Below are 24,240 nucleotides of genomic sequence, written 5' to 3'. Positions count from 1 at the left end.
ACCTACAGAATTGCGTGCAGGATATGACTAAAATCCTGCGAATGTACAATGTTTAATTTTGGGGCTCACGGATTTAACGTTAAATCCGTGAGCCCCAAAATTATAAAACTATAAAAAAAAAATCGTTTTGAGGTTCTCATTTTTCTCGCGGCATGAAAAGAGGTCGCTTACGGAAGATCATTATTTCATGGACCGGTTAACAAAACGTGGCTATCAAACTGCTGAATATCTAAGGTCGAGAAATCAACTGAGGGTAGGGAAAGAGTAAGTCGTTATTTTCTGAGTTTGTCAAAGTGTCTCGATTTTTGCTGGAGCGGATTTTTAAATTTTTACGCAGAAATTTAATTATCTTTCGTGCAGTCAGGTAATCAACGCTTGGCGACATTTGGCTGCATCATAATTAACTATGGCTGCATTGAGCTTTTGTATCATGCAAATCCTTTTTAACGTAAGAAAACCACGATGAGCACAATTTTCATCTTTCAAATGTATTTTAAGTGCTGTAGTTTGATTTTATCACAAGTTAATCAACTAAAAAACAAAAACAAAACAAGAAACAAACAAAAAACGAGGTAAGGTCCCCTGCTGCGTGTAAACAAACCGTCCCCGAAAGTCTTCTTGTCAACCTCTTGAACAATTTGTGTCGATATAAGCAAACCACTGAATATCTAAGGTCGAGAGCTCAACTGTGGGTAGAGAAAGAATTAATCTGTATATGCTGTGTTTGCCAAAGTGTCTCTTCTTTTGCAGAGCGGAGTTTTAAATCGTTTCGCAAAGATTAATTTATCGGTCTACGATGCGGCCAGTATTCACTGAGCCCACACGCTTGGCTGCCTCTCTCATGATGCATTTCTTAAGATAACGTATGCTTGTCACAAACAGTATACACTGCGTTTAAAGGTCTTCAACACACAGCTAAAGAACGAAAGTTATATTTGAAATGGTGTAACTTCACAAATACGTGTCTGTCAACACTCAAATTTGTTGCTGTCGTTGAAAAAAATGTAGCAATATACCCAGGTTCTAGAATTAAACTGTCTGTAGGAAAAATATGTTTAGTAGCTGACACCTCCAAATTATTCCCCCTCCCCCCATGTTATTGCTTTTTCTGCCTGTTCTGCTTTCACATCACCCAATGTTCTTTCAGAACTGAAAAACTTTGCACACTGCGAGAGCAGCTTGGTTGTACAATTGCATCACCTTTTATTATAAAGCATCGTTTCAGCTGTGTTGAAGCAAAAACAGCAAATGATTCAAACGAATTGACTCTATCGAAAAACTGAGCAGCCGACAACCCTTGACTTTTATCAATTTCTCTGAATGATCAAACAAACATCTTTAGGGTGTTTTTTTTTCTTTTTTACCTCAACAAGCTAACCGTTTCAGTGTCCAAGAGAACACTGTCTTCCAAGCAGTCCAATTATTAAAACGCGATTAACCTGAGAATTTAAAAATCATATATGACTGAACGCTATACTAGCAGACAATTGTTTGCAAACTAAGCGACCTAACGATGGAAAAAATAATCGTAGTCTCAAATGAATGATATTTAAATCACATGAATACTCGCCTTTTGGGAATTTCAAAACTTTTATTCACTGCACATTTCTTCTCTCGTCTAACACTAGTTTGTACCAGACGACGATTGAATGGTATCCCGTGATGCATCTGGTTTAGGCTTATATTATCACTGCGTACGTGACGTCATCATTTATTCCACGCTCTCGCGATGAAGCCATGGCGTGCTTTCACACTTGTCTGGATTCCGTGGCTTCTGCTTTTAAGAGTACCGAGTTAGTTTATGTTCACTGCGTTTCAAAGGAGAATTTTGCCGTTACAGTGAAGGGTTTTACTTGTGTTTCGTTGGTCCGTCGAGAAATACATATAAGCTATGTGGAAAGCATGGACGAACGAAGAAGAGCTCTCGTCCCTGTGGTTGTTGTGAATTCGCCTACGGACGAATTATTCGCTTGGGTAAGAAGCCTTGTGCTGATACGAATAAGTTACAACAGGTACATTCTCCGAAGAGAAGTAAAGAGGTTTTCTGAGTTTTCTTTTGACATCTCTTGTCCGCTTCTTAGCAGGCTTGTTCCGTGTTGTGCAGTTTTCTGCATAACATCTCTTGATTACGGCTCCATTGAACTATTGAAATTTACGAAGTTAAACAATCCATTACTAAGGCTAGTTATCACTGCTGAGCATTTTGCAGTTTCGGAAAGAATAGTAACCAAAACACCTTCGAAAATAATCATTTTGACTCTAAAAGATGACCAAGCTCGAGAATAAAGCGCCAAACGAACTGAGACTTGAAGCAGACATTTACACACGCAACACTGGTATGTTACGAAATTTCAGTCCACTTCGATCGCTTAAAAGGTCATAAAAATGTGGGTACTTCTCGGTACTTCTTTGCCAAAAATCATTATTATGTCTATATTTTGTGGCGTGATGCCCAAAAATCGAAGACATCAACATACTGTGTAAAGAAAAGCGAATTTTACGGGTCAACGAACACTTTGTGATGCGTATAGTCATATAACACAATCAAAGGCAAGAATACTATAATAAGGCCGCGCCTTAAACACTTACAAAACATTATAATCGTGTCAAAGATTTTAATAATGCACTTTTCTAACCTTTTACTGCAATAAATATAAGAAATAGACCGCGGAGGAAACCACGTTATTTCACGCTGAAATCCATGATAACTTCGATGTTGCGTCACGTACGTAGAAAATTGCATCATGGGATACTATTCGATCGTCGTCTGAGTTTGTGCTTAAGTCAGAAAAAAATTGAAATGGTATAAAATAAAAACAGAACACTTCGCACGGTGCGAACGCTCTCTTGGCACCGTGTTCGATTCCATTCAAAAGGAAAACAAGAGCCCGCGAAAAGCTCTCGAGCGGTGATGCTCAGAAAGCCGGGCAGAAAGCCGCACAGAACGTTTTTCCGCTCTGAATGTTAGGTCTCTCTCCTCCGTGCTGCCTCGACCGCGTAGGCTGACAGTACGGAGGCTGGAGAGAGGGGACAATTTTCGCTCTCCCTATCCTCACTCGCGCGCCGCCCCCACTCCCATTTCCACCTCCCCTAGTTCTGCCCGAGGGAGTCTCTGTGGAGGAGAGAGAAGGTCCTTTCAGATTATATCTCTGCCCAGTTGGTGCCCAGTTAAGTCCTCGGTCAACGCCAAATCGAGGGTATTTGTATCTAAAATGGCGGGCAAGGTGGATGTTTTTATTAGAAGTATCGTCATTTGTCCTTGTTTAAAGTTAGCTTTAACAGTCAAAGAATGCAAGAAAGTCGATCCGTGTAGGTACTCAACAGATGAGGGAGAAATTAATCTTTTGGAACTTGCAGGAACGGGCAAACCGAGGCGAGAAGAGATCACGCAATAATAACAAAACGGTCATTGTCAGAACAAACACGCGATCCAGAATGGCAGACTGCAATAATGATAAAATAAATTAGTTAATTAGTCAGTGGCGGATCTAGGGGAGGCCCCCCCTCCTTTTAAGTTGCTAACAAACTGAGGAACAATCGAAATGTCTTATTAATCATAAAGAGCGCCCAGTCATACAATGCGAATCATCAAGAATTGAAATGAATTCTGTTCTTTGAATGGAATTCCTGTCTTTTGTTGAGGCCATGAGGCGAAAGCGTAAATAGTTGGACACTCCAATAAGCTTGCTTTGTAATCAGAAATTTGTCAACTTGCGTGTAGTTGTGGCTTATTTGGTCGATACATTGAAAAGAAAAATCCTGTAGCGAATGTGGGGTGCTATTGAAGTGAACAGCGACTTCTCAAGATTTCTTGTTACCATGGATGATTTAAGGTTTCTAAGTCTCACTTTAAGTTCTGTTGTTGTAGAGCCAAAGTACTAAAGTTAGCATTTTTGCAAGAGACCAAATAAATGACGTTTTTGGAATCGCAAGTTAAAATGGGTCTAATAGCATAGGATTTACCCGTTCTGAAGCTACTAAAATCTGTGGACTCAATAAAATAATTTCTACACAAATCACATCTATTTTTATCACATTTGAAGCAACCTCCATCAAGTGAATAGGTGGTCACGTAAGCTTCAGGTCAGTCCATCTTTTCTGTGTTTGTGATTTACGTTTAACTATTTGCGCTGGAAGCGTCAATAAATATTTTAATTGCATGAGTTTCTAAGCTTTTCTACGCTTGAATTTCTACGCTTGAATTTCTAAGCTTTTGCGAGACGCGGCATTTACATGACGGCCTAGAGAGCTGTCATGATGGTTAAAAAAGTGACTTATTTCGGGGGACTTAGCTATCTGAACAGTTCATGTCTTAGAAAAGGTATTATTTTAATGTTTTAGAGTTCCTCGAGGGATAAATTCACGCTTTTTTAGCAAAACTCAGTGACAGATGTTTCTGTTGGTTTCCGGCCGCCATGTTGGTGCCCATCCGAATGGGCACCAGCATGGCGTCTCGATACAAATCTCTATTAATTTGGGTAAAAATTTTCTCCGCATATCTCGCATAAGAAAAACTGCTGTGACCAGAATTTTGGCGAGAGTCTTTGTATATTTACCTTCTTTCATTTCCCAGATTCTGGACTTTATCTATTGACCGGTTTTGATTTTTATTTTGATCTATTTTGAATTGCGTGACACTGAAAACCAGCAATAGTTCCCAGGACTGCGCACCTTCAGGCTGGTGAATCAACGAGTCTCTGAAAGTGGCAGATATGACTCCAGTAGTAGTAGATGGAGAGTCCGACAAATACCGGCAGCGTTGCGCGGCTCGGTTCGGCTCGTGTTGCTCGCCTCGCCTCGCCGCGCAACGCTGCCAGTATTCGTCAGACTCTCCATCTTCTACTGAGGCGCGCCGCGCGTGTCCGCAAAGTTAAGCCTCTGATGTCGCACTTTGGCGCACGCGCACCATTTGAGGAGTAGACCTACCTTAGAATAGCGATGACTGCTCTTATCGATATCAACAATCCACCAACAGCTGACCTTCTCGGGCTCACACACCCTCCAACAGCTCCCCTCATCGACGTCACTGAACCGCCAACAAGCGACCTTATAGACCTCAATTGCCCCTCAACACCCTCCATCTATCTCACCAAACCGCCGCCGCAATAAAGTCCTAAGGTGATGACGTCACAAAAATAAAATTTTTTAAATTATGGGATATGATGTCATATTCTTATAAAGGATCCTAAAAGATACCCTCATCCCAAAAATTAGCTCTGAATTGCAATTCCAGATAGAGGTATAAGGGATCAAAGTTTGATAGCGTCCCATACAAACCCTTCAAAATTTGTTTCAGTTCCTTCAGTTTAGAACTGACTCAAAATTAGAGAGATTTATATGGGGCGTACCAAATTTTCATCCGTTATATTTCGGCTGAGAATTACAATTATGAGGTAATTTTAGGCAAGGACCCTTTTTTAAGGACGCTTTATTCGAAAATGGCGCCAAATCCCATAATTTCTCAAATTTATTTTTTGTGACGTCACACTTTAGGACTCTATATCCCTGTTATTTTGGAAAACCGGTTGGCGCCAAATATGTCGCAATCGACGAAGTTTCATTGAAAAAATCGCCCAGCCGCTGGTCGTTGCGTGATTATCTTTGCGAGGCGTGTGGTAAAACTTTTACACAATGCCACACACTTCACGAGCATCACAAATTTCACTGCCCGAATTTAGAAACAGAAAATCTTCCGAAAACCCCCTGTTTAAACTGCGGTAAAATGTTGACGAAATCGCCCTGGTATAAACACCTCCAAAACGGATGCCCCAGCCGCCAAAAGGGGGTGCGAGAAGAATGCCCAAACTGCAGAAAAAGGGTGACTAGAAGAACGGTTTAAAATCACCTCAAAAACCGCTGTCCGCCGCGTCGCTAAATGAACTCGTTGTGAAAACAATTTTTTGTACACCAAAATATCAGTCAATTAAACACGCGGTAGGGCCGGATATAAGATGGCCACCATCAACGACAAACACAACGCGCTTTCTGTACGGGTCAGCGCCTTGAAAAAACAAATCGCCAAAATCAACCGAAAGTCTGGTGTTTTTTGGCAAAAAATGCGCGAGGCCGAAGAAGAGATAGCGGAGATCGAGCTCTCGACAGATGGCGCCACGTGTTTGAGATGTAAGGATTATGAGGACTTGGTGATAGAAGTCAGCGATTGTGGCGAAAGGTGTGCCGAAACCGCAGAGATCCGCTTGGAAAAGCTATAAGATTCCAACAAACACTTAAGAAGTTTTTCCGCCTTTGGGGCGAGCTTTTTGACCGCTAGGCTAGCGATCGGTTTAACGAGGCTGCTTTTCGGCCAGGACATTGAAGAAAGCAATTGAAGATTTGCAGGTCTTAGCCATACGAAATGGGCCGCGGAAGAAAAGGGCCTTTGATCAAAGCCAGAAGAAGCCAAAACTCTTCAAATCCACAAAGGAAAGAGAATATTGGCGGTGTGGCTTGCCGCCCATTGATCAAAAACATTCATTATTTTTATCCGCTGATTTTGTTGACGAGACGAAACGGATGAATCCACAAGAGGTCGCCAATATTCTCTTGTCAAAAGAAATGTAAACAGAGGCGGGTGATGGTTTACCCCAGCATGTCTAAGAGTGTAATATTTTGCCCTGGGGCAATCAGCTGTTTATTTTTTTCGCTCTAGTGAAAGCTCTTTGTTTTACCGCGTTTCGCGCTCGATTTATCCTCGAAAAAAGGTTAAAAGTGTTATTTTTATTGACCAGGCCGAGAAGAAATGCCGTATTCTGACAAACTGTGGGCAAAAAATAGAAATCTGACTGGAAAATTCCTCTTGGCTTCAACATTCCTGATGGCTTTGAAAATTCCTGATGGCTTCAACTGAAGCCAAGAGGAATGCAGCCGGCTTTAACTGAAGCCAAGAGGAATGCGCAACCGGAAGCTGAAGTCTGAAGACCTTAAACAAACTGAAGCGCGTCTTGTAAGCAATCAACAACTTCGCGTGCAATATCACACACGTGTCTCTGCCACTCTAGGCTCGATTACCAGCCGCTGTTCGGGAAAAGAGCCCACGCTCCTCCCCCGAACTCTTGCCGCGGATATCTTTCTCCAGTTTTTCAACATTTACGCTTGACGGTTGGCGAGTCAGCTTGGCTCGGACTTGTTCCTTCAGGAAGTCGTACTGCTGAAACTCGGAAACAATTATGTCAAACTCGTGGGCAGGCAAGGCGTTGTTACTACGATTATCAGTTGAGTAAGGCACGAGGGAAGTTTGGTTACGAAGTTTTGGCCTTAAAATTATGGTGTTGTCACGGGCAACTTACCTCGTTTCCATTGGTAACAATATCAACGGCCGTTGGTCGCCTGTCGCGTCGCCTACAATTTCGCGCGCTTTGCTGCCAATAACGTCAAAGGCCGACAAGTTACCAATAGATACGAAGCCAGTTGCTCGTGACAACAACAAAATTTTTACGTTAAAACTTGGTGACCAAACTTTCGTCCCACCTTTCTCAACTGATAATCGTAGTATTCAAAGCTTTGGATAACAGTCTGCTGATTGTGTCACGTTTGGCGACGGCAACCACCGATCGAGCTGAACCAAAGCTCGCGCTTGAAAACGCTGCTGAGAGAACACTGGAGCCCGCAGCACTCCAATTAACGTTTTTTTTTTTTTTTGCCCGTTTGTATTTTTTCGCAACGAGGCGGTAGTGGTTGTCCTCTTGGCCCAAACTGTTAGCTATCTCGTTGATTTTTTGCAAACGGACATTTTCAGCCTGTGGCTAAGGCGAGTCCGCAGCCGGCAGATTAGGATAGAGAGACTGACCAGGAGGAGCGGACGGCTGCGGCTGGGCAGCAGCAAATGGCAGAACGTTCGCAGACGACATGGTGTAAAAAGTATTTAAGTAATTTTTAATTCAAATTCCAGAGGCATGCCTTTGAAATCAAAGAGCTCGCCATTTTCATCTTTGAGGCTGATAGTTATGTTATTTACATGGGCGTCTGTCGAACAGTCACTCAACACCTGTTGCGGGGTGGCGTAGCTTACTTTTGCATAAGGCAAGCCTTTTATATCAAATCTAGCCAAAACATCTGATCTCTTCCCGTTTAAAAAGTTTTTGGTTTTGTCAAGCAGATCGCAATGAATGAGATATGTCGTTGGAGATGTAAGCCGTTTTATGTATGTTATATTTTTTAAATTTCGCCCAATACCAAGCAACTGCGCTAAATCACGGTCAAGCCAAGGGTAAGTTTTGATTACCAGCTGGCCAACAGGTTCATTTGTTTGTGTATCTAAAAGGTTATAGCTATATTGTGAGAACAGACTGTCTATTATTTTTGCCAAGCTCTCTTAAGTATAATGTCCAGGGGGGATCTTAGAAACCGGCTTAACTTTAGCATCTTTGCCCCCCAACTCAGCTGAACCTTCGTTTTTCAGATTATGCCAGCTATTGTACAAACTGCAAGAGAGGAGTCTGATGAAATGTACCTTCGAGTCCGGCTCCTCAAAGAACACAGTTTCTCCGTTATTTTGCGTGGCAATCGTAAGCACAACTATTTTATATTGTACAAATATAACATATTCAAAATTGACGCGTTCAAGGACTTTGAAAAATGGGCGCAAAGGCCAGATACGAAAGCCAAAGAAGCCGCGGCCCAAAAAAGCGCGTGGGCAACGTTCACAAAACAGTTCCCTAATGCTGATAAAACCCAATTCGTGGCACAAATCAATATTGATGAAAACCGCAACATCACTCAGAAATGTTCTTTAAGACAAGAAAAGGGGCCCTTCAAAGCGTGTTTGGCTCAGACAGGCAGTACTGGAGTCAGGCAATGAAATCTGCTATTGGCGTATCAGGCGTGGCGGGCTTTTCCTATAAATTTTCGCTAATGAAATAGTCAATTGTCGCCAACTAGAATAGCACTGCCCAGACTGAGCACTGCCCATCCCAGCCGTAGATTTCACGGAAGCCGCGCCCAGCCTTAAGAAAATATTCGACCAAAACATAAACATCTACGTGACCCCTTACACCTTCTTCGTGACAAAATTCAGAGAAATCTTCCAACAAACAAAACTCAGGCGCAACACTGCGGCCAAATCAAAGAGGTGGCTGGGCGAGCCCGATATGAAATATTGGCCACAAAAACTCAACTTTGCCGTGTTTTGTGTGACACAAGGTTGTGGAATTTCTCGAGAAATCTTTGACCGCGGGCTGGCACTGCCGCCGCAAATAAGAGCTTTTAATCAATTCCACGTGTATTTTACGGTCAGGCGAATTTTGCACCAGCTTGGCGGCATTCAGAACATCAGCGCTTTGCGAGGCAATCCAACATTCAATAAAGCCGACAACCATTATAACGTGGCTTCATACAAAACGATATGCGACGAGTTTGGAATAAATTCATCGAGCGATTTTCGCTTCACACAAGGGAAAAACCACGGCTTGGGAAGTGTATACATTGGCGTGACAGGGCACGGGCCAGTGAAAACAGGAACTGCTTATCCAGTAGGGTTCTATAAATTCAGTGATGAAGGCGGTGCGGCAAGCAAAGGAAATCTGCTTTCTTTCATTGAACCTCATGCCGTGGCCCAGTATGACTGGTTCACCCCAAACAGAGCCGCCGTTTTGACGCAGACAGGCCTTTCGCACATAAATCAGTCAATCGAACCGTTTGTTTACTGCGTCTTGGGTGCGCAAGTCAACGTGCGCAGCAGTATTCTTGGAGAAGGAGGTCGAGCGAAAGAAGCCCAGAGCGAGTTTCTGGTTTTGATGGAAGACGCGATCAGACAGCCAGACTTGTCACAGAACGTGCAAAGGTATCAGCTGGCGGTAGATCAAACGAAGGTCAGTCTCAACCTGGCGGTCTGCCCGGGCGTGTGGCTGATGCCCGCGCGAATGATAATCAACACAGAAAGCAGGATCGGTTACAACAACAAGCTGAAACAGGCCGTGGCCGAAATGAAGCTGGGGTGAACAACGAGGTAAACCAGGGGACAAAACAAGCCGCGCTCAAAATGATGGAAGGAGGTCCGTCTAAAATCAGCCCGCCAAACAGCCATCCTTCCAACCCGGTTCACAAAGCTGCCCGGGCGAATCAAAAAAGCCAGCCCGCCGCTTCAAATGGAAGCACGCCGCCTGCTCGATCTGTCGAGCCAACGAAGGACAGATCCGCCGGTCGATGCAACGCAGCACGAAACCAACAAAACGAAGGTCCTTATAGGCGTGGCGGTCCTCGCGGCGCTGCTTTTCATGCGGAGCTCTTGAAGACGGCGACAGCGACGAGGATGAGTAGCCAGGGGTACTCAGCGAGATAGGCGACCGCCCGGCCGGCGGTGTTGAAAAGGAAGCCTGCCGTCTGGCCAAGCAGTCTTATCTTCCCAGTGCTCGTAATAGTCCCAGTCTGTATAGCCTCCGCCGGCCATCTTTTGAGAATATAGGACGTTTTTAAGTAGAGGCCACCGAGCTATCGCCGTTGTTTGATATATTTTTCGAACAAAAGACCACCGCGGCAAGAATCAGCAGCCAGGTGCGCTCGGCGAGATAGCTGACCACCTGCCACGCGGTTTTGAAAAGAAAGCTCGCAACCTGGTCGATCAGCCCGGGCAGCATTGAACCAAGCTTTGCGCCTATTTCTTTGAGACCGGCCCCCAAAGCTTTGCCGGTGGCTACTAAAGCCTTAGTAATCGTGCTCACGACAGCCCCGATCGTGACTCCGGCAGCGAGCAGCACGACGGTCACCGTCACACCGTATTTTTTGAAAATGTCCTTGATTCTTTCCGAGAGAGGCCGTACCCCTTCCCGTTCTTCAACCTGAGGTTGCAAACGCGCGAGCTCTTCGTTCCTTTCTGTCACCCGGGCCTCTGCGGCTTTTCTCTCAGAGGGCGAGGCGCTTTCATCTTGTAACACCGCCTGGTCTTCTTTGTTTTGGCGCCGCAGCACGCTTTCTCGCTCTTTCAGCTCATCTTAAGGTTTTGTGCTGTTCAGCCCCGCCTCTACCGCATTTCGTTTACTTCGCGCCTCTGCCAGCTGCTTTCTGAGCCCGCCGACTTCTGCTCTGAGGGTATCTTCCTTTGCCATCTGCGCCCGGTCTTTTGAGGCCTGTTTTCGGATCTTTGCCAATTGTTTTTGATTCGCATCCAAGTTTTTTTGAAGATTCTTTTTTAGCAGTTTGAGCTCGTTAATTTCTGTTTCTTTGTCAAGCGTGGAGCCATGCTCTTGAGTATTAGCATCGATCTGCGCCTGAGTTCTCTCCATTCGTTGTCTAAGCCTCTGGTTTTCTTGCTCGTATTTATTTTTTTTGGAAGCCAGCTCTTGGTCCTTTTGTAATTGAGCTTCAACTTCTGCCAATCTTTGCTGGTTTTTTTTCGATGGTCTCACGGTCTTCAATTATGATTTCTTCAGCACTAGTGCCTAGTGCTTTGATTTTTGTGTAATGAAACTTTTTTAAACATTTTGGTCTCGCCTCCCTTTGGTGCGAATGAAACAATCTCTAAAGAGTTCCCTTTTTTGCTGAAACCTATCGGACCCAATTTTGCAATGTTAGCTTTCGCGGAAAATGTTTTGATCCTGTTTATTGCGTGATCTATCCTTGATTGTTTCTCTTCTGGAACCAACCAGTTTTCGCCCAAAAGGGCGGCTCTTTCATCAAACGAAGGCAGCCCGGTCTTCTCGTGGTGCCTCGTTTGCATTTCTATTTCTTCCCCAACATGATAGGGGGTCGATGTCGCACCCGGCTGAAAGGGATGGGTCCCGTTTTCACCTTCTTCGTCGTCGTCGTCATCGTGGTCAAGCTGATAGTCAAGGTCACGATCATCGTAACCAAGCTAGTCGCCTTCGGCCATTTGGGCGAGTATATCTCTCAAACATGTTTTTAAATTAGAAAATAATCTCGGTGTGTTATACAGAAATGTCTGTGCAAAGAACCTTCGCCCAACGCACACAGAAAAGACCTCACGCGCAATGATGGCCCCGCGCGCTGTCAAACGCATCACCTTCGAATGCACCGAAGCCATCCCCGGTGAGATCCTGTATGTTTCAGTGCCCAAGCTGCATGAAAACGAGGTGCTGATGCCTGGCTTGCTGGCGCTTCGCTTCGACATCGACCTGGAGGGCGGGCACGCCAACAACCTCCTCGTTCAGACCGTCACGCGGGCGCTGGTTGACAAGCTGGTCGTGAAGTTTGCGGGCACCATCCTGCGAAACACCGTGGGTTACGACATCTACAAAATCTTCGAAGACCTTTTCCTCCCGGTCGAACAGCGCGACAACATGGTGCCTGAGGGGATCCAGAGCGAAGACTTGTGCAAAATACCCTCCAACGCGGGGAACAAGAAAACATCGGGGGTCGCCGCCGAAAACAAGCTAAACGCTGTTTACGGAACTAAGTACCGCATCAGCCTGGACCATCAGCTGCTGACCGACCACGGCGTGCTCTACCCCCAAGCCCTATGCAATGGACTCGACTTTGTAGTCGCCCTGAAGCCAGCCGCTTCTTTGTGAAAGAAAAAAATAAAACCGAACACGTGACTCTGCAAAAGTTCTACGTTGAAAACAAGTTCGGGCTGCTCATCGATCTGCGCTCTATGGCAGACCGCTAAATGCACGGCAGCGGTGTGCGCCTTGTGAACACCACAGACGGCGTCCAGCTGGCAATCGAACGTACCGCCACCGGCTCCAACTGAACTGCCACGTGTTCGTGATCTCTAAATCCCAGTTTAACATCATGGAAAGACAGCTAGAATCTGTGCAGTTTTGATTTGGGCATGTGAACTTTGAATAAAAAGGACCCCGGCAATATTCCCTTCAACGCGCTCATCGTAGGGCCGACCAACTCAGGCAAACCGCGGTTCCTCGTGGACCAGCTCTGCGGCCCTTTTTGCGGCCGGTTTGATTACGTCGCGCTCATCTGCCCGACGTTCGCTTATAACAAGACCCTCTACCGTTTCGCTGAGAGAGATCCGCGGCTGTTTGTTATCATCTGCAAACAACAAGAAGTGGAGCTTTGGTTGAAAATAGCGAGTTTCGTTTTTGAAGGCGCCAACACGCTGATAGTCCTTGATGACTGTGCGGCCTCCAAAGACGTGAAAGGGCGCACCGGCGAGCTCGTGAAACTCGGCTTTTCTGCCCACCAGGCGAACATCAGCGTGTGGGTGCTGACCCAGCAGCTCTTCAGTATCGCGAGGCCGTTCCGTGAAAATGCGGCGGACATCGTGCTGTTTTACACCCCTTCGGCCACAAAGGCGATTGTTGAAGATTACGCGGGAGAGCTTTCCCAAGAGTCCCTCAAGCAGCTGATTGCGAGGCTGAAAGAGCGCCTGTTCTCCCACCTCGTGTTTTCTTTTCCCCTCTTACAGGCATCGACCGGTCGATGCACGAGATGGCGGCTCTTACGGCTGATGAACTGGCAGCAATGGATGAAGTCCTGCAGATAGTGGAAACCGAGCCCTCAGGCTCTCCCGGCAGCAACGCTCTTGCTCAGCCCGACACCCCGGCCAAGCGTAAACAGCTGGCGATTCTGGTTTCCACAGGCAAAGCAATAGAAGCCGTTGGCGTGCACCTGATGCACGAGCAGGTGAAGCAAAGAGGTTGAAAAGCACTACAAAAGTTATGAGACGTACGTTGGCGCCAAGACCACTGAAACTTCGATTGAAAGTTTCTTGATGTTGGCCACGAAAGCGTTGGGGATGGTGGTGCGGGTCAAAGATGCCGACGCTTTGCAGAATGAGCTGAAAAATGATTATATAATTACTAAAGAGCTGTCTGCCCTGGCAGACGGCCTTGCCTTGAGATGTGGACGGCTGCTTGCGGTGGCCAACGCGGCGCTGATCACGAGAAAACATAATAATTAATAATAATAATAATTTATTTCTAGCGCATTCCACTAAAAAATCTCAATGCTCTTACAGAATAAAAATGAGAAAAACGATAACGAAACCAATATAAGGAAAATTGATTTTAGTCCACAGTCTCGACTGGTCGAGGTGTTGTCGGAGCAGCGCCACCCTTCTCGTGATGTATACGGCTATCCGCTTGAGGGCGTTGATGAAGTACCCGGCTCAGCAACTGCTAAATAACTGGTCAGCAATTCCTCAATTAAATATTTTTGTTGAATAAAATAATGGCGGATTCAGAAAACACTCAAACTGTAGCCCAGCCTGCGGAGCCAACACCACAGCTGCAGCATCGGCCAGTCGACGCACGGGAGCAGGTAACTTCAAAAATACCAACTACCGTACCTGTAAAAGAATAAAACCCGAATCGGGTGGCTGCGGGCAAAGCCTTCCAAGAGAAAGCAAAAAAAAAGGCGCGCGAAGAACAAAAAAAAGCCGCAGAAGCCGCTGTAGCTGCGGGCCTCGTTCCTCCTGTCACTGGTGGTAAAAGCAAAAAGCAGCCAAGCGTTGCTTCGACTGACGAGGCGTCCAATGAAGACACAAAAACGTTTTCAGCACGGATCAATGGCTCAGTATAATCAGCGTTTTTGCTTCCATCATTGGCCTTTACTACAAACGCGATGAGATGAAAAAGGTTTTCAGCAATAGCAAGCCACAGCAAACCGCCCCTCCTCCTGCCCCGCTAGCGGGGCCACAAGCCGCCGTCGATACGCAGCCAATTTAAAGAAGAGGGATCCGGCCAATGGATTGACATTTGAAAAGAAAAACATCCAACCGTATATCCTCTCTTCTTCGAAGAAGAAAAACAGATGTCGGAAAACAAGTTCGTTAAAACGATCATGGATACGGCCGTTCTTACCGGCTTAGCCGCCGGCATCGGCTGGATTGCGAAAAAGGTGGTCAAAGAGACCTTTACCGCTGACCGCAGCGGCAGCGCCATGAACTATGCAAAATTCACGGCTGTCCTGGCAGGCAGCATCGCGCTCAAAGATTACCTTGAAGACAAAAAGATCCTCCCAACCAGAAGAGAAAACCACCTTTCAAGCGCGAATATCATGCCGGGTAATCCGGCAGCCCAGGAAATCTAGCTTGCCAGGGGTGTCGAACAATTCATAAGGCATGTGGGATTTCAGATCGGCGCCGCAGTACGCTTTGAACCACTTTTCATAGCTCGTGCCTGGCCCCAGATAGTTGATGAGGTCTACGAAGCGGAAGCCGCTGGTCTTCATAAACATCGTCGTGTGCGCCTTTTTCCCCACTTGCACCTTGGCTGTCGTGTCGGCCACCAGCTCGACGAAACTTTCTTTTAACTGGTTCATATCACAATGCCCAGAGTTGAAACCGACGACGGGGACCTGGTCGCACCATTCTGCGATCACCCTGCGGCCCTTTCCTGTTAACAAGTGGCTGTCTTCCGGCATGAACTCAGCTCTAACTCGCCTGCGGATGTTCGCCCAGTGCCTCTCCAGCTCTTTCGTGAACTTCTGGATTAGCTCTTTGGGGTTTCGTTCGCAGATATGCGTGGGCTCGCGTTCTAACGTGTCGCCGATGCTCACGGTAATTGGCACGTGGGTTGCTTCGTACGTGAGCGCCGCTGCCACTTCGTTTCTCTGACTTTTATCATGCCGCAATTCAAAATCGTACAAGATCGCGTCAGGATAGGTCCGCGTTTCTTGGTTTGGCAGGGCGTCGTGGGTTTTTTGGACGTCGCACTCCCATTTCTCTATAACTCGATACCGGCTTCTCTCAAGGCGCGGGTCCTTGCTACCATGGCGAGGAAGTGGTTTTCTCGCGTTTGGCTGTGAGTGATAATTTCTTCCCGGGCGTTTGGGAAACATCGGCGGCAGCCGTACCAATGGTAACCGTGGTATTGGAACACCGTCTTTGTTTTTGGGTCATAACCATCAACTGGCGCTCCCTCAATCCAACGCTCGCCGTCGTGGCCGCATAACTCGTGGTGAATATGTCGGCCCAGCTGCTTGCTTGCGTGCCCTAGCCAGCGGACAGATGACGCAGACGCTCCGGGCTTGCCGTAGAAAACTCTCTCATACGCTGTCTGCGGGGCTTCGACTCTCTTGTTGGGGTAATCAATAACCTTTTTCCCTTGTGAGCATGTTTTACTGTGTCTTTCAAGATTACAGGCTTTTGTGAAGCGCACTTGACACTCCACGCATGCACACAGCCGTGCTAACTTCTTGATGTCTTTTATCAAAAACTCGTGTCCATCATAATTTCCAATCGTCATTATGTTCGGCAGCTTGTCTGAAGGGCTTCTTCTGAGATGCCACAGAATTTCGCCGTTTTTCTGACGCTCAGGCTCAGAGACTCTGATCCCAAGCCAAGCCGACAACTGTTTCCTTTGATTAAGGTGCGTCTCGACCTTATCCAATTCATCAAGAGAAGTTTTGGGGATATTGTTTAGCGCTGTTTTGAGTTTTAAGAACCCCTGCGCGAGCTCTCTCGCCGCCTTTGTGCACCGATCCGGGCGCGCCCCTGATACACAGCAATGCAGCGCCACAATTTGTCGTCAAAAGTGTCTAGCGCCACCATTTGGCGGCCGTAAGCAAGGCTGCGCAGCCAGTCTGGCAACGCGTCTGTGCCTAACAATGGCTGCCTGTCGAGCACGACCTTCACTTGAATGTTGGAAAACTTTACAAACGCCCATTTGGTATTAGGGCGCTCGATATTGTGAGGGTTTAACCGTTCATTTCCCTGCGCATTCAACCATCTTCCCGCTTCAGCAAACTTGTTCATCTAAGGCGAGCCCTTGCGCTGTCTATAATAAACCATTTTCAAATCTGTTTCGGTGTTTACTATGACATACGCATAGACGTAACGAATATAGAAAGCCAAGTTGACGCGTTGCTGAAACTTAGCCCTGATAGAGGGCGTGCTGTTTGCACCCAACCTCTTATCAAAGGTCCATCTGATGAACCTTCTGCCTTTCTTTTAGTATTACATCCCCTCGCGCGCGACATACATCTCCACGATCTCATTCTGAAAGTCAATAATCGGGGGCTTTTTGGGGCGCGCTATTGGGCCGGTCTTGATAAACCGTTTGGTGTGACGGGCGACGTACATCGCTATTCCAAGGTAGGGCTACTGTTCAAATGGTGCGCGTTCGCCCGAGTGCGACATCAGAAGGCTTACTTTGCGTGCGCGCGGGGCGGTGCGTCCGAGCGCGGCATCAGAAGGCTTAACTTTGCGGACGCACGCAACGCTCCTCAGTAGTAGATAGAGAGTCTGACAAAAACTGGCAGCGTTGCGCGGCGAGGCGAGGCGAGCAATGCGAGCCGAGCCCAGCCGAGCCGCGCAACGCTGCTGGTATTTGTTAGACTCCATCTACTATTCCAGTTATGGAGCTGTGCATTTTCGTGCGTGAAATGGGATCGAGACCTCACCACCCCACCCTTGCTACCCCTTTTTACAAAGCAGAGGAATTTCACAATTGCTTCTGTTTCACAACTTATTGATTTAATTCCATATACAAAAGCCTTGATTCTTTCTTTTCATGGTGATAACGCACTTAGCAGTTCCTAAAGTTTCTAGCCTAGCCTAGATTTCATTCACCTTAAATATGTTTCTTGCAACATTCCAAGCTAGCGCTTTGTCCTATTTCATCTCTCGAAAGAATAAATACTGCGTTCCCTAAACTAAATGCTTCAAGCCTGCGGATATTGCATCTTAGTCAGTGGTTTGCGATATTGCCTGATAACTTGATTACAACTTGCCGTAACAAAGTCACGTTACAACTGTCGAACCAAGTCGAGTAGTCATCGCAAACTACTAATTATCTGCAACTGATGTACTCTCAACAACAGTGCATTTTACATGACACAGGCTGTTACTTGCTTCAGCTAATTCCTGGATCAAGTCTGGATGCACGTCTTGCCAGCCAGCCAATCTTGGACTCTCGTGAAATATCTTTACTATTGTTCGATTCACATTGAATCCTTGAAGTCTTTTTAGCTTGAAAAGTATCGCATACTGGAGAGAACGGCTCCCAAATTTTTCCTGTCAGTTTCGGGGACACTTCCTCGAATTTTATCTGCACATAAATACATAGCGTCGCATTTTAATATTCTCTATATTACGTAATCTGCTTAAACAATTGTAGGCCTGCGGACTGGTGATACATCTGGGCGTTATCATTTCAACTTATAACGTTTTCCCTCCGTGTTCAGAAGTGGGCGTTTCAGGTAATAACGGTTTTATAACTTCCTCCTCCTCCTTTGCGAGCCTCATGTCACGCTTCAACGAAAACAAAGTCAACAGAAAGAACACCGAGCTAAGGAGGTACAAGCCAGGGAAGAGAATGTACAGTGCTGTTCGCAGACTGGTGACTTCCTTGAGCGGAGGAACAAGCAGAGGAACATTACCGCCAATGATGGAGATAATGAAAAGATATCCAGCGATGGCCGGTGAGCGGATAGTGTTTGGCACCAGTTCTACAACGACAGTCAATGTCACACCAACCCACATTTCACCAATGATGTTGGACGGAATCAAACTGATGAACGCCCATGGCGGTTTCAAAAATAGAGCTCCAGCAGCGAATGGCGCCGCGATTACCTGGAAAAGAAAAAGAACAAAAGCAGTAAGCAAGCATATCGCCTCTGTGGCAGATGACTGCGAAAGAGAAACACAAGTGCAAGTGCGAGAAGATTGGGTAAGAGGATAAGAAGTGGTTGCACAGGCATTTATTTACCATCACAACAGGATTACGCTTCGTTTGGGCTGAGGGTCAGGTACTCTATTAAAGGAGGTCATTTATTGGTTCTTTATTTGATTCTATCCTAAACTTAACATCCTACTTCATAAAAAAATCGCCTATAATACCGTCGTTTACACTTCCTAGCCTGAAATCTGTCTGTCGTCGCAGACTACCTCGTTACCTGATGCTTAACAAATAAGAACTAAAGATGTCAGATCTGAAGTAGGCTTTTACGAAACAAGTCAAGCGAAATTTTTGAGTCTCTCCCTCGTAAAACTATTTTCATCCTGGACACATACCTGGCTAAATATTAGCACCCAGACCCTCATATAAAATCCTCGGTTCTTAATCAAGCGATCAGAGATAAATCCACCAAGAACCACACCCAGGCTTCCCCCAACAAGAGGAATCCAACTCATATATTCACCGACATTGGTTTTTGGATAGTATTTGTTGAAGTATGGTTGAGTGTTGTAGGCCCACACATAGCCTCCTGCATTCCTGATTGAGCCGGCAAGGAACAGGATCAGCAGTGAAGGACGGATAAACGTCCTTCCCAGCAATAAGAGCTTCTCTCTTAAAACCTCTCGCCGTGGCTGGCTAACAATTCTCTACAAAAAAAAAAAAAAATGGATGAATACATATTGACAATAATTAAAATAAATTACCTTAACTGAATACCAACAGCTTCAAAAATGTTTGGTTTCTGTTAAATATTATCTGCATGTCAGGTTTCTCATTTGAATATTGAAATTAGCCTGTCTGGTTTGTCATCAGAGTTAGCATGTTATGCTTTCTCCATCACAGGCACCTGATGAAGAAATTTAAGCAAGGTCCTTAAAAGTTGTTTGTGTCTCCCAAATCGTTAACTAGTGGGGATATTCGTGATCTAATCTTTTTCTATTCTTTAGCTGAATATTTTACCCTGTACCTGTCTGAATTTGTGAGCAGCAGTTGCCTTTCTAAAAAACACGGAGCTGCCGTTTTCCCTTCCTACTTAAAAAAAAAGCTGGAAACGGCGCTTTGATGCGCTTGAGATCCAAGGAGGTTCAGTAGAATGCACTCTTCAAGATTGAATGGGGAGGATGCGACCAAGACTTGTTATCATAAGCTGTTCCAGGTGTGAGACATTTTCCGCGCACATCTCCACTAGTCATGGCGCCCACATCCACCGCTTTTCTCTTGCCGCTACTAAATAGGTGTTCATTGCTTGGCGCTTACTAGGGCATAAATCCCTTGCTTTGATAGTGACCCCAGTTTGCTTCATATGAGCTCTTTCTTTCAAGTGAACTTCAATTATAGCGGGGTCAGATAAGCTGAAAGGCGGGTGTTCAGCCGCTTCGGGGGCTGCAATGATTTTACTTAATAAAACTATCTACATGTATCCATCTAGCTATCTGAAACAACCTTTTTTTCTCACGTTAGACTTCCCATATTAATAAATTTGAGGGGGATTAGAGGCCTTACGCACATATATTAAATCAAAATGATCTGTTGGGTGACCTTGTCTTTACATGTATAACTTAATGAGCTTTAACTGTATTGTTCTGTAGTTTCTCAACTGAAGATTACCTGTAAGTGTAGTTTTTGACCTGAATAGTATGTAAGTTTTAAGTGTTGGCACTACCGGAATATTACCTGCACATCCGGTTTCTCACTCCTTGCTGGCTCCTTCAGTGTGAACAGCATGAGGAGTCCTAGAACAAAGCCAGGCATAGCAGCAATCCAAAACACCCATCTCCATCCTTTGCCATCAATATCCGCTTGTGTAATAAAGTTACCGAATGCATAAGCCATGCTATAACCAATATAGATTCCCCAGTTGTAAACACCAAGGGCCGATCCTCGTAATGTCTAACAAAAATACAAAAATACAAACTAATCATCAACGTGGAATCTCAATGCAAACATGTTAACAGGTCAAGGATAGGTGTTGGTGCAGTGTGTGATAGACTGATAGGAATTTGAGTGTCATCTTAGGATCTTAAATAGTTTTCTTTCCAGTTTTCTGGCAAAAAATTATTCTGGCTAGCGGGTTCAACAGACCTGTCTGGTGAACTGTAAAGTCAACTTTTCTGACAAGTCATGCTGTGCAATCCGTTACATGTAGCTCTTCTCAGCTATGCAGGTTACTAATATACACTTACCTCAGGAAAATAGTCAGCTATTAAACTGGTAGCAAATGGAGTGCAGCCAGCCTCTCTGTAAAAATGTTTATAAATATACATCATACAGTATGCCATAGAATGTAGCATGCACTATATGTCCTTGCTTAAGTGTACTACCTCCTCCCCTTCAGTGTCATTACAACTATTAAAACACCAACTCCTCCACCTTTATTTCTACTCCCCCCTGGATAGGTTCATCGCAACGTTACCCCCAGTATTAAAATCACTGGTACCCATTTATAGACCTGGGTGGAGAGAGGCACTGTGAGAGTTAAGTGTCTTGAGCCACACAAAACAATGTTCCCAACCAGGGCTCAAACCTGGACCGCTCAAATCCAGAGGTGAGTGCACTAACCATGAGGCCACCCGCCTCCCTACATCTTGGAAAAGTAGAAATCATCTGTTTCATCAATTATTTTGCCATTAGTAGCTTAACACCCACATGTAGAGGATTTTCCCTCTCTTTTTTTCTTTCTTTTACATGGTTATTTTGTTTTTGCCTTCAGGGTGGTCTTTCTTCGTTTCGCTCTTGTACTGCTTTCTCTTGATTTGTAATGTCAGGTACATTGTGAGTCTTTATCTTTATTTTTCTTCCATGTAATCTTAAAACATTATTTTAGCTGTTTGCAGTTTGCAGCAATTACTTTCTTTATGATTATTAATGAAAATTGTCATTGTTAGTAATGACAAGTCACTTGGCACTGCTCATTTCTTGGATAGCACAGACTTTTACCTCAAGCTGGAATGCTAAAAGGACTAAACTTCCGATAACTTATGATGTGATAAGTTTATTTATTTACCAGTATATATAACACAGTATATACTCATCTGATGTCTGGCCACACTCACCCAATCCCAAGAACAAATCTTGTAACAACTAAGTGCCAGTACTTGGTTGCAAAACCTGTCAGCAGTGTCATGGCACTCCACAGTAAGAGGCAGAAAACAATCAGATTTCTACGATGAAAAACACCAGCACAAAACCCAAGAGGAATACCACTGACAGTGTAAACAAGAATGAAGACAGGACCAGCAAGGATCTGATAATCACTTCCTGTCCCATCATAATCCCAAACACACACATGTTGGCTTGAGGTTTTGGCTTTTTTCCACTCACATCTGAAAAACAATCAAAGGAATTCATGTCACTAAGGCTGGTAATGACCATTGCACGGTGAGGAGAGGAAAGGGTGGGAGGGGGAGCACAAAGGTGTGATGGAGGTGAAGCCTGTATCTGTACCCTGAACTGCTTACAGAAACTGGCAGGCCTAAGTACAGTTGGACATTTCGTCAGTAATATACACAATGCTACATGTTTCTTTAAAATCATGGTAAAATTAGGGGTGTATTTTATCTGTAATTAATATTTTCCACTGTGTAGTGCAATTTGCTTAGCCTTTTAAAGATATAAAACCTTTCCAATATATCTGTATGATATACATGACGAAACTGTTTGATGCAATGACATCTTATGGAACTATCGCATAGTCAGAGGTGTCTTTGCAGTTTCGAAATCCTGTGGAGATGTTACGTAATAATGTAAAGAAAAAATATCGCGTGATAAATGTGTATTTTATTACTTTTTTGCCTCGTAAATTCTGGCTTTCAACAGAGTTGTCGGCTTAACTTTTATACGCTTTTTTTCTGTTGGTTGATTGTAGGTATGTTAATGTAGCGTTTGAAAATAGTCTAAGCTTCCATCTTACATTGTAAGCCTATTTTACAGCAGTGATTTAAGCACGACGCCTTCACATCAAAATTAATACTTACGCTGATTTGTTCCTCTCCGGCTCATTGCTGTCTTTGGTACTTTTCACACAGAAGTCTTTGTATTCAGAGGAAAACGTTGAGTTGTAAGGCAAGCAGCCTTTATCACCAAACTTAATGTCATGTGCCATCGGTTGCGAGGAAACTGCCAAAGCATACCTGTCGAGTTGGTTCAGCAAATACGCACTAAGCAGGAGAAAAAGAACATACACTGCATAGCCGCCAGCCTTAAAAACTACTACAAAACTTTCGGAAGCCATCCTTCTTCGTCTGAGCGTGTTCAGTAGCGGATGAATGGAAAAGATTTTACACAAACCGTGCACGAGAAAACGGAAGAACGCAAAAACTCGCGTGACTGTCATGAGACGAGCCCGCAATAACAGGCCACGGACAGCACTGGTCAGCAGCAAGCAGGGGTCACTGGTTAGGTACGTGGTGTATGAGAACATTCATTATCGTACAAAATGTTTAAGCAAGCAACTGAAACGATGATCCTGCTGGTATACGTTGGATCAATAGTGATCTAATCGGCTTTACATATAAAATGAAGAATACAAAAGCAAAAACCGACACAACGTAGAATGATTTTTTGAAGGTGTACTATATTTCGGCTGGCCAAACCAGCCTTCTTCAGGTACAATGGAAGATTTTACATTGGTTCGTGTTTTTATGTAGCCGATATTTACGTAATACCGGAAATACGCAAAAGTAATTGATAGTGTAAATTGAAGATAAGCATACGGTAAAATAAAATAACATGATAAAAGAACATAATAAAAGAAAACAAATGGAAACAATTAATATGTTTCTTCGCGGATGTTCAGACCATTAGGATCAATTCGTTTCTAACCGAGACTCTATCCGTAAGGCCAGGGAAGCTTTTTTAATTCAAAAAGGCAGAACAACTCCCGCAATGATGGTCAGCGCAGCGTGTTGAAATAGTCGCTTGTCCGTGTGCTTTGCGCGTAGCGTTAGGTGATGTCAAAGGAATTCAATTTTACTCCCGTTCTTAAAACAACTACAAGCCCGAGAATGAAGTTTGAAAGCTTACATACCAGTTTATTTTTTAAAAAATGAAATTTCCAGGGGAAACTATTAGCCCATATAACCATGCTGGCTGAGTAAAGTCTAACCTCTTCCAGGCTTTCGGCTAATGGCAGAGTGCGAAAAAGCGTGGACTGTGGAGCGGGTGAGCTCCTCGCACCCCCTCTCTGCTTCTCCCGAACGCCGTTTTTTTTTTTTTTTTTTTTTGAGTTACACCGCAACTAACTAAGGGTGAAATCCAGACTAAAAACTGCAATTACAACCTATAGACAGGAAATGCTGAAAGGTCTCCCTTAGATGAACTACTAAGGAAGTGACGCGGGTTTATCAAACCAATCACTAAACGTAGAAATGCAAAACCAAAACAAACGCGAAATACATTCGACAATCAAGTCACTACGCAAAAACCAGCGGCCGTTACTGGACTGTCAGAGGTAATTCGCGTTTGCGCTGGTTCTGCATCTCTATGCTTTGCGCTTTTGTTTTAGAAACCCGCGCAACTATCTCATATCGTGAACTGACGTGCACATATTTTCCCGTGCTTCGCGCCATCTACACGTATTCGCTTTGAGTTTTGATTGGTTTACTTGGATTGACTGTCTTTTATGACTGGCTAAATTGATTAACTTGGTTTTGGTTTTCCTAGTGGAAACTGCTTTAGTCTCGACGAGTAATTTTAAACAAGGAATGGCCAA

At 44.8% G+C, this 24,240-nt stretch overlaps 1 protein-coding gene across 1 annotated transcript; it reads right to left on the bottom strand.

The window, feature by feature from the left end:
- Positions 1-17,304: 17,304 nt before the first annotated feature.
- Positions 17,305-24,109, bottom strand: LOC110062558 (uncharacterized). Its single transcript, XM_020769488.2, has 6 exons — positions 22,505-24,109; positions 21,584-21,853; positions 20,714-20,768; positions 20,205-20,420; positions 18,866-19,177; positions 17,305-18,424 (listed from the first exon to the last, which is right to left on the bottom strand). The coding sequence occupies exons 1-6, from the start codon at positions 22,948-22,950 to the stop codon at positions 18,011-18,013; spliced, it is 1,713 nt and encodes a 570-aa protein (XP_020625147.2). The 5' UTR covers positions 22,951-24,109; the 3' UTR covers positions 17,305-18,010.
- Positions 24,110-24,240: the final 131 nt, after the last annotated feature.

Source organism: Orbicella faveolata, unplaced genomic scaffold (genome assembly GCF_042242905.1).
Source record: "Orbicella faveolata isolate gen_17 unplaced genomic scaffold, um_ofav_v1 contig_37, whole genome shotgun sequence".
Taxonomy (NCBI): domain Eukaryota; kingdom Metazoa; phylum Cnidaria; class Anthozoa; order Scleractinia; family Merulinidae; genus Orbicella; species Orbicella faveolata.
Note: the sequence above shows the minus strand (reverse complement) of the source record. Positions and strands in the feature narration are given on the sequence as shown.

Coding starts and splice junctions, on each gene's coding strand:
- LOC110062558 (XM_020769488.2), bottom strand. CDS start 22,950: ATGTTCTCATACACCACGTACCTAACCAGTGACCCCTGCTTGCTGCTG. Junction 20,769..21,583: donor AGATTTGTTCTTGGGATTGG/GTGAGTGTGGCC, acceptor ACATTTTTACAG/AGAGGCTGGCTGCACTCCAT. Junction 20,421..20,713: donor TAGCTGACTATTTTCCTGAG/GTAAGTGTATAT, acceptor TATTTTTGTTAG/ACATTACGAGGATCGGCCCT.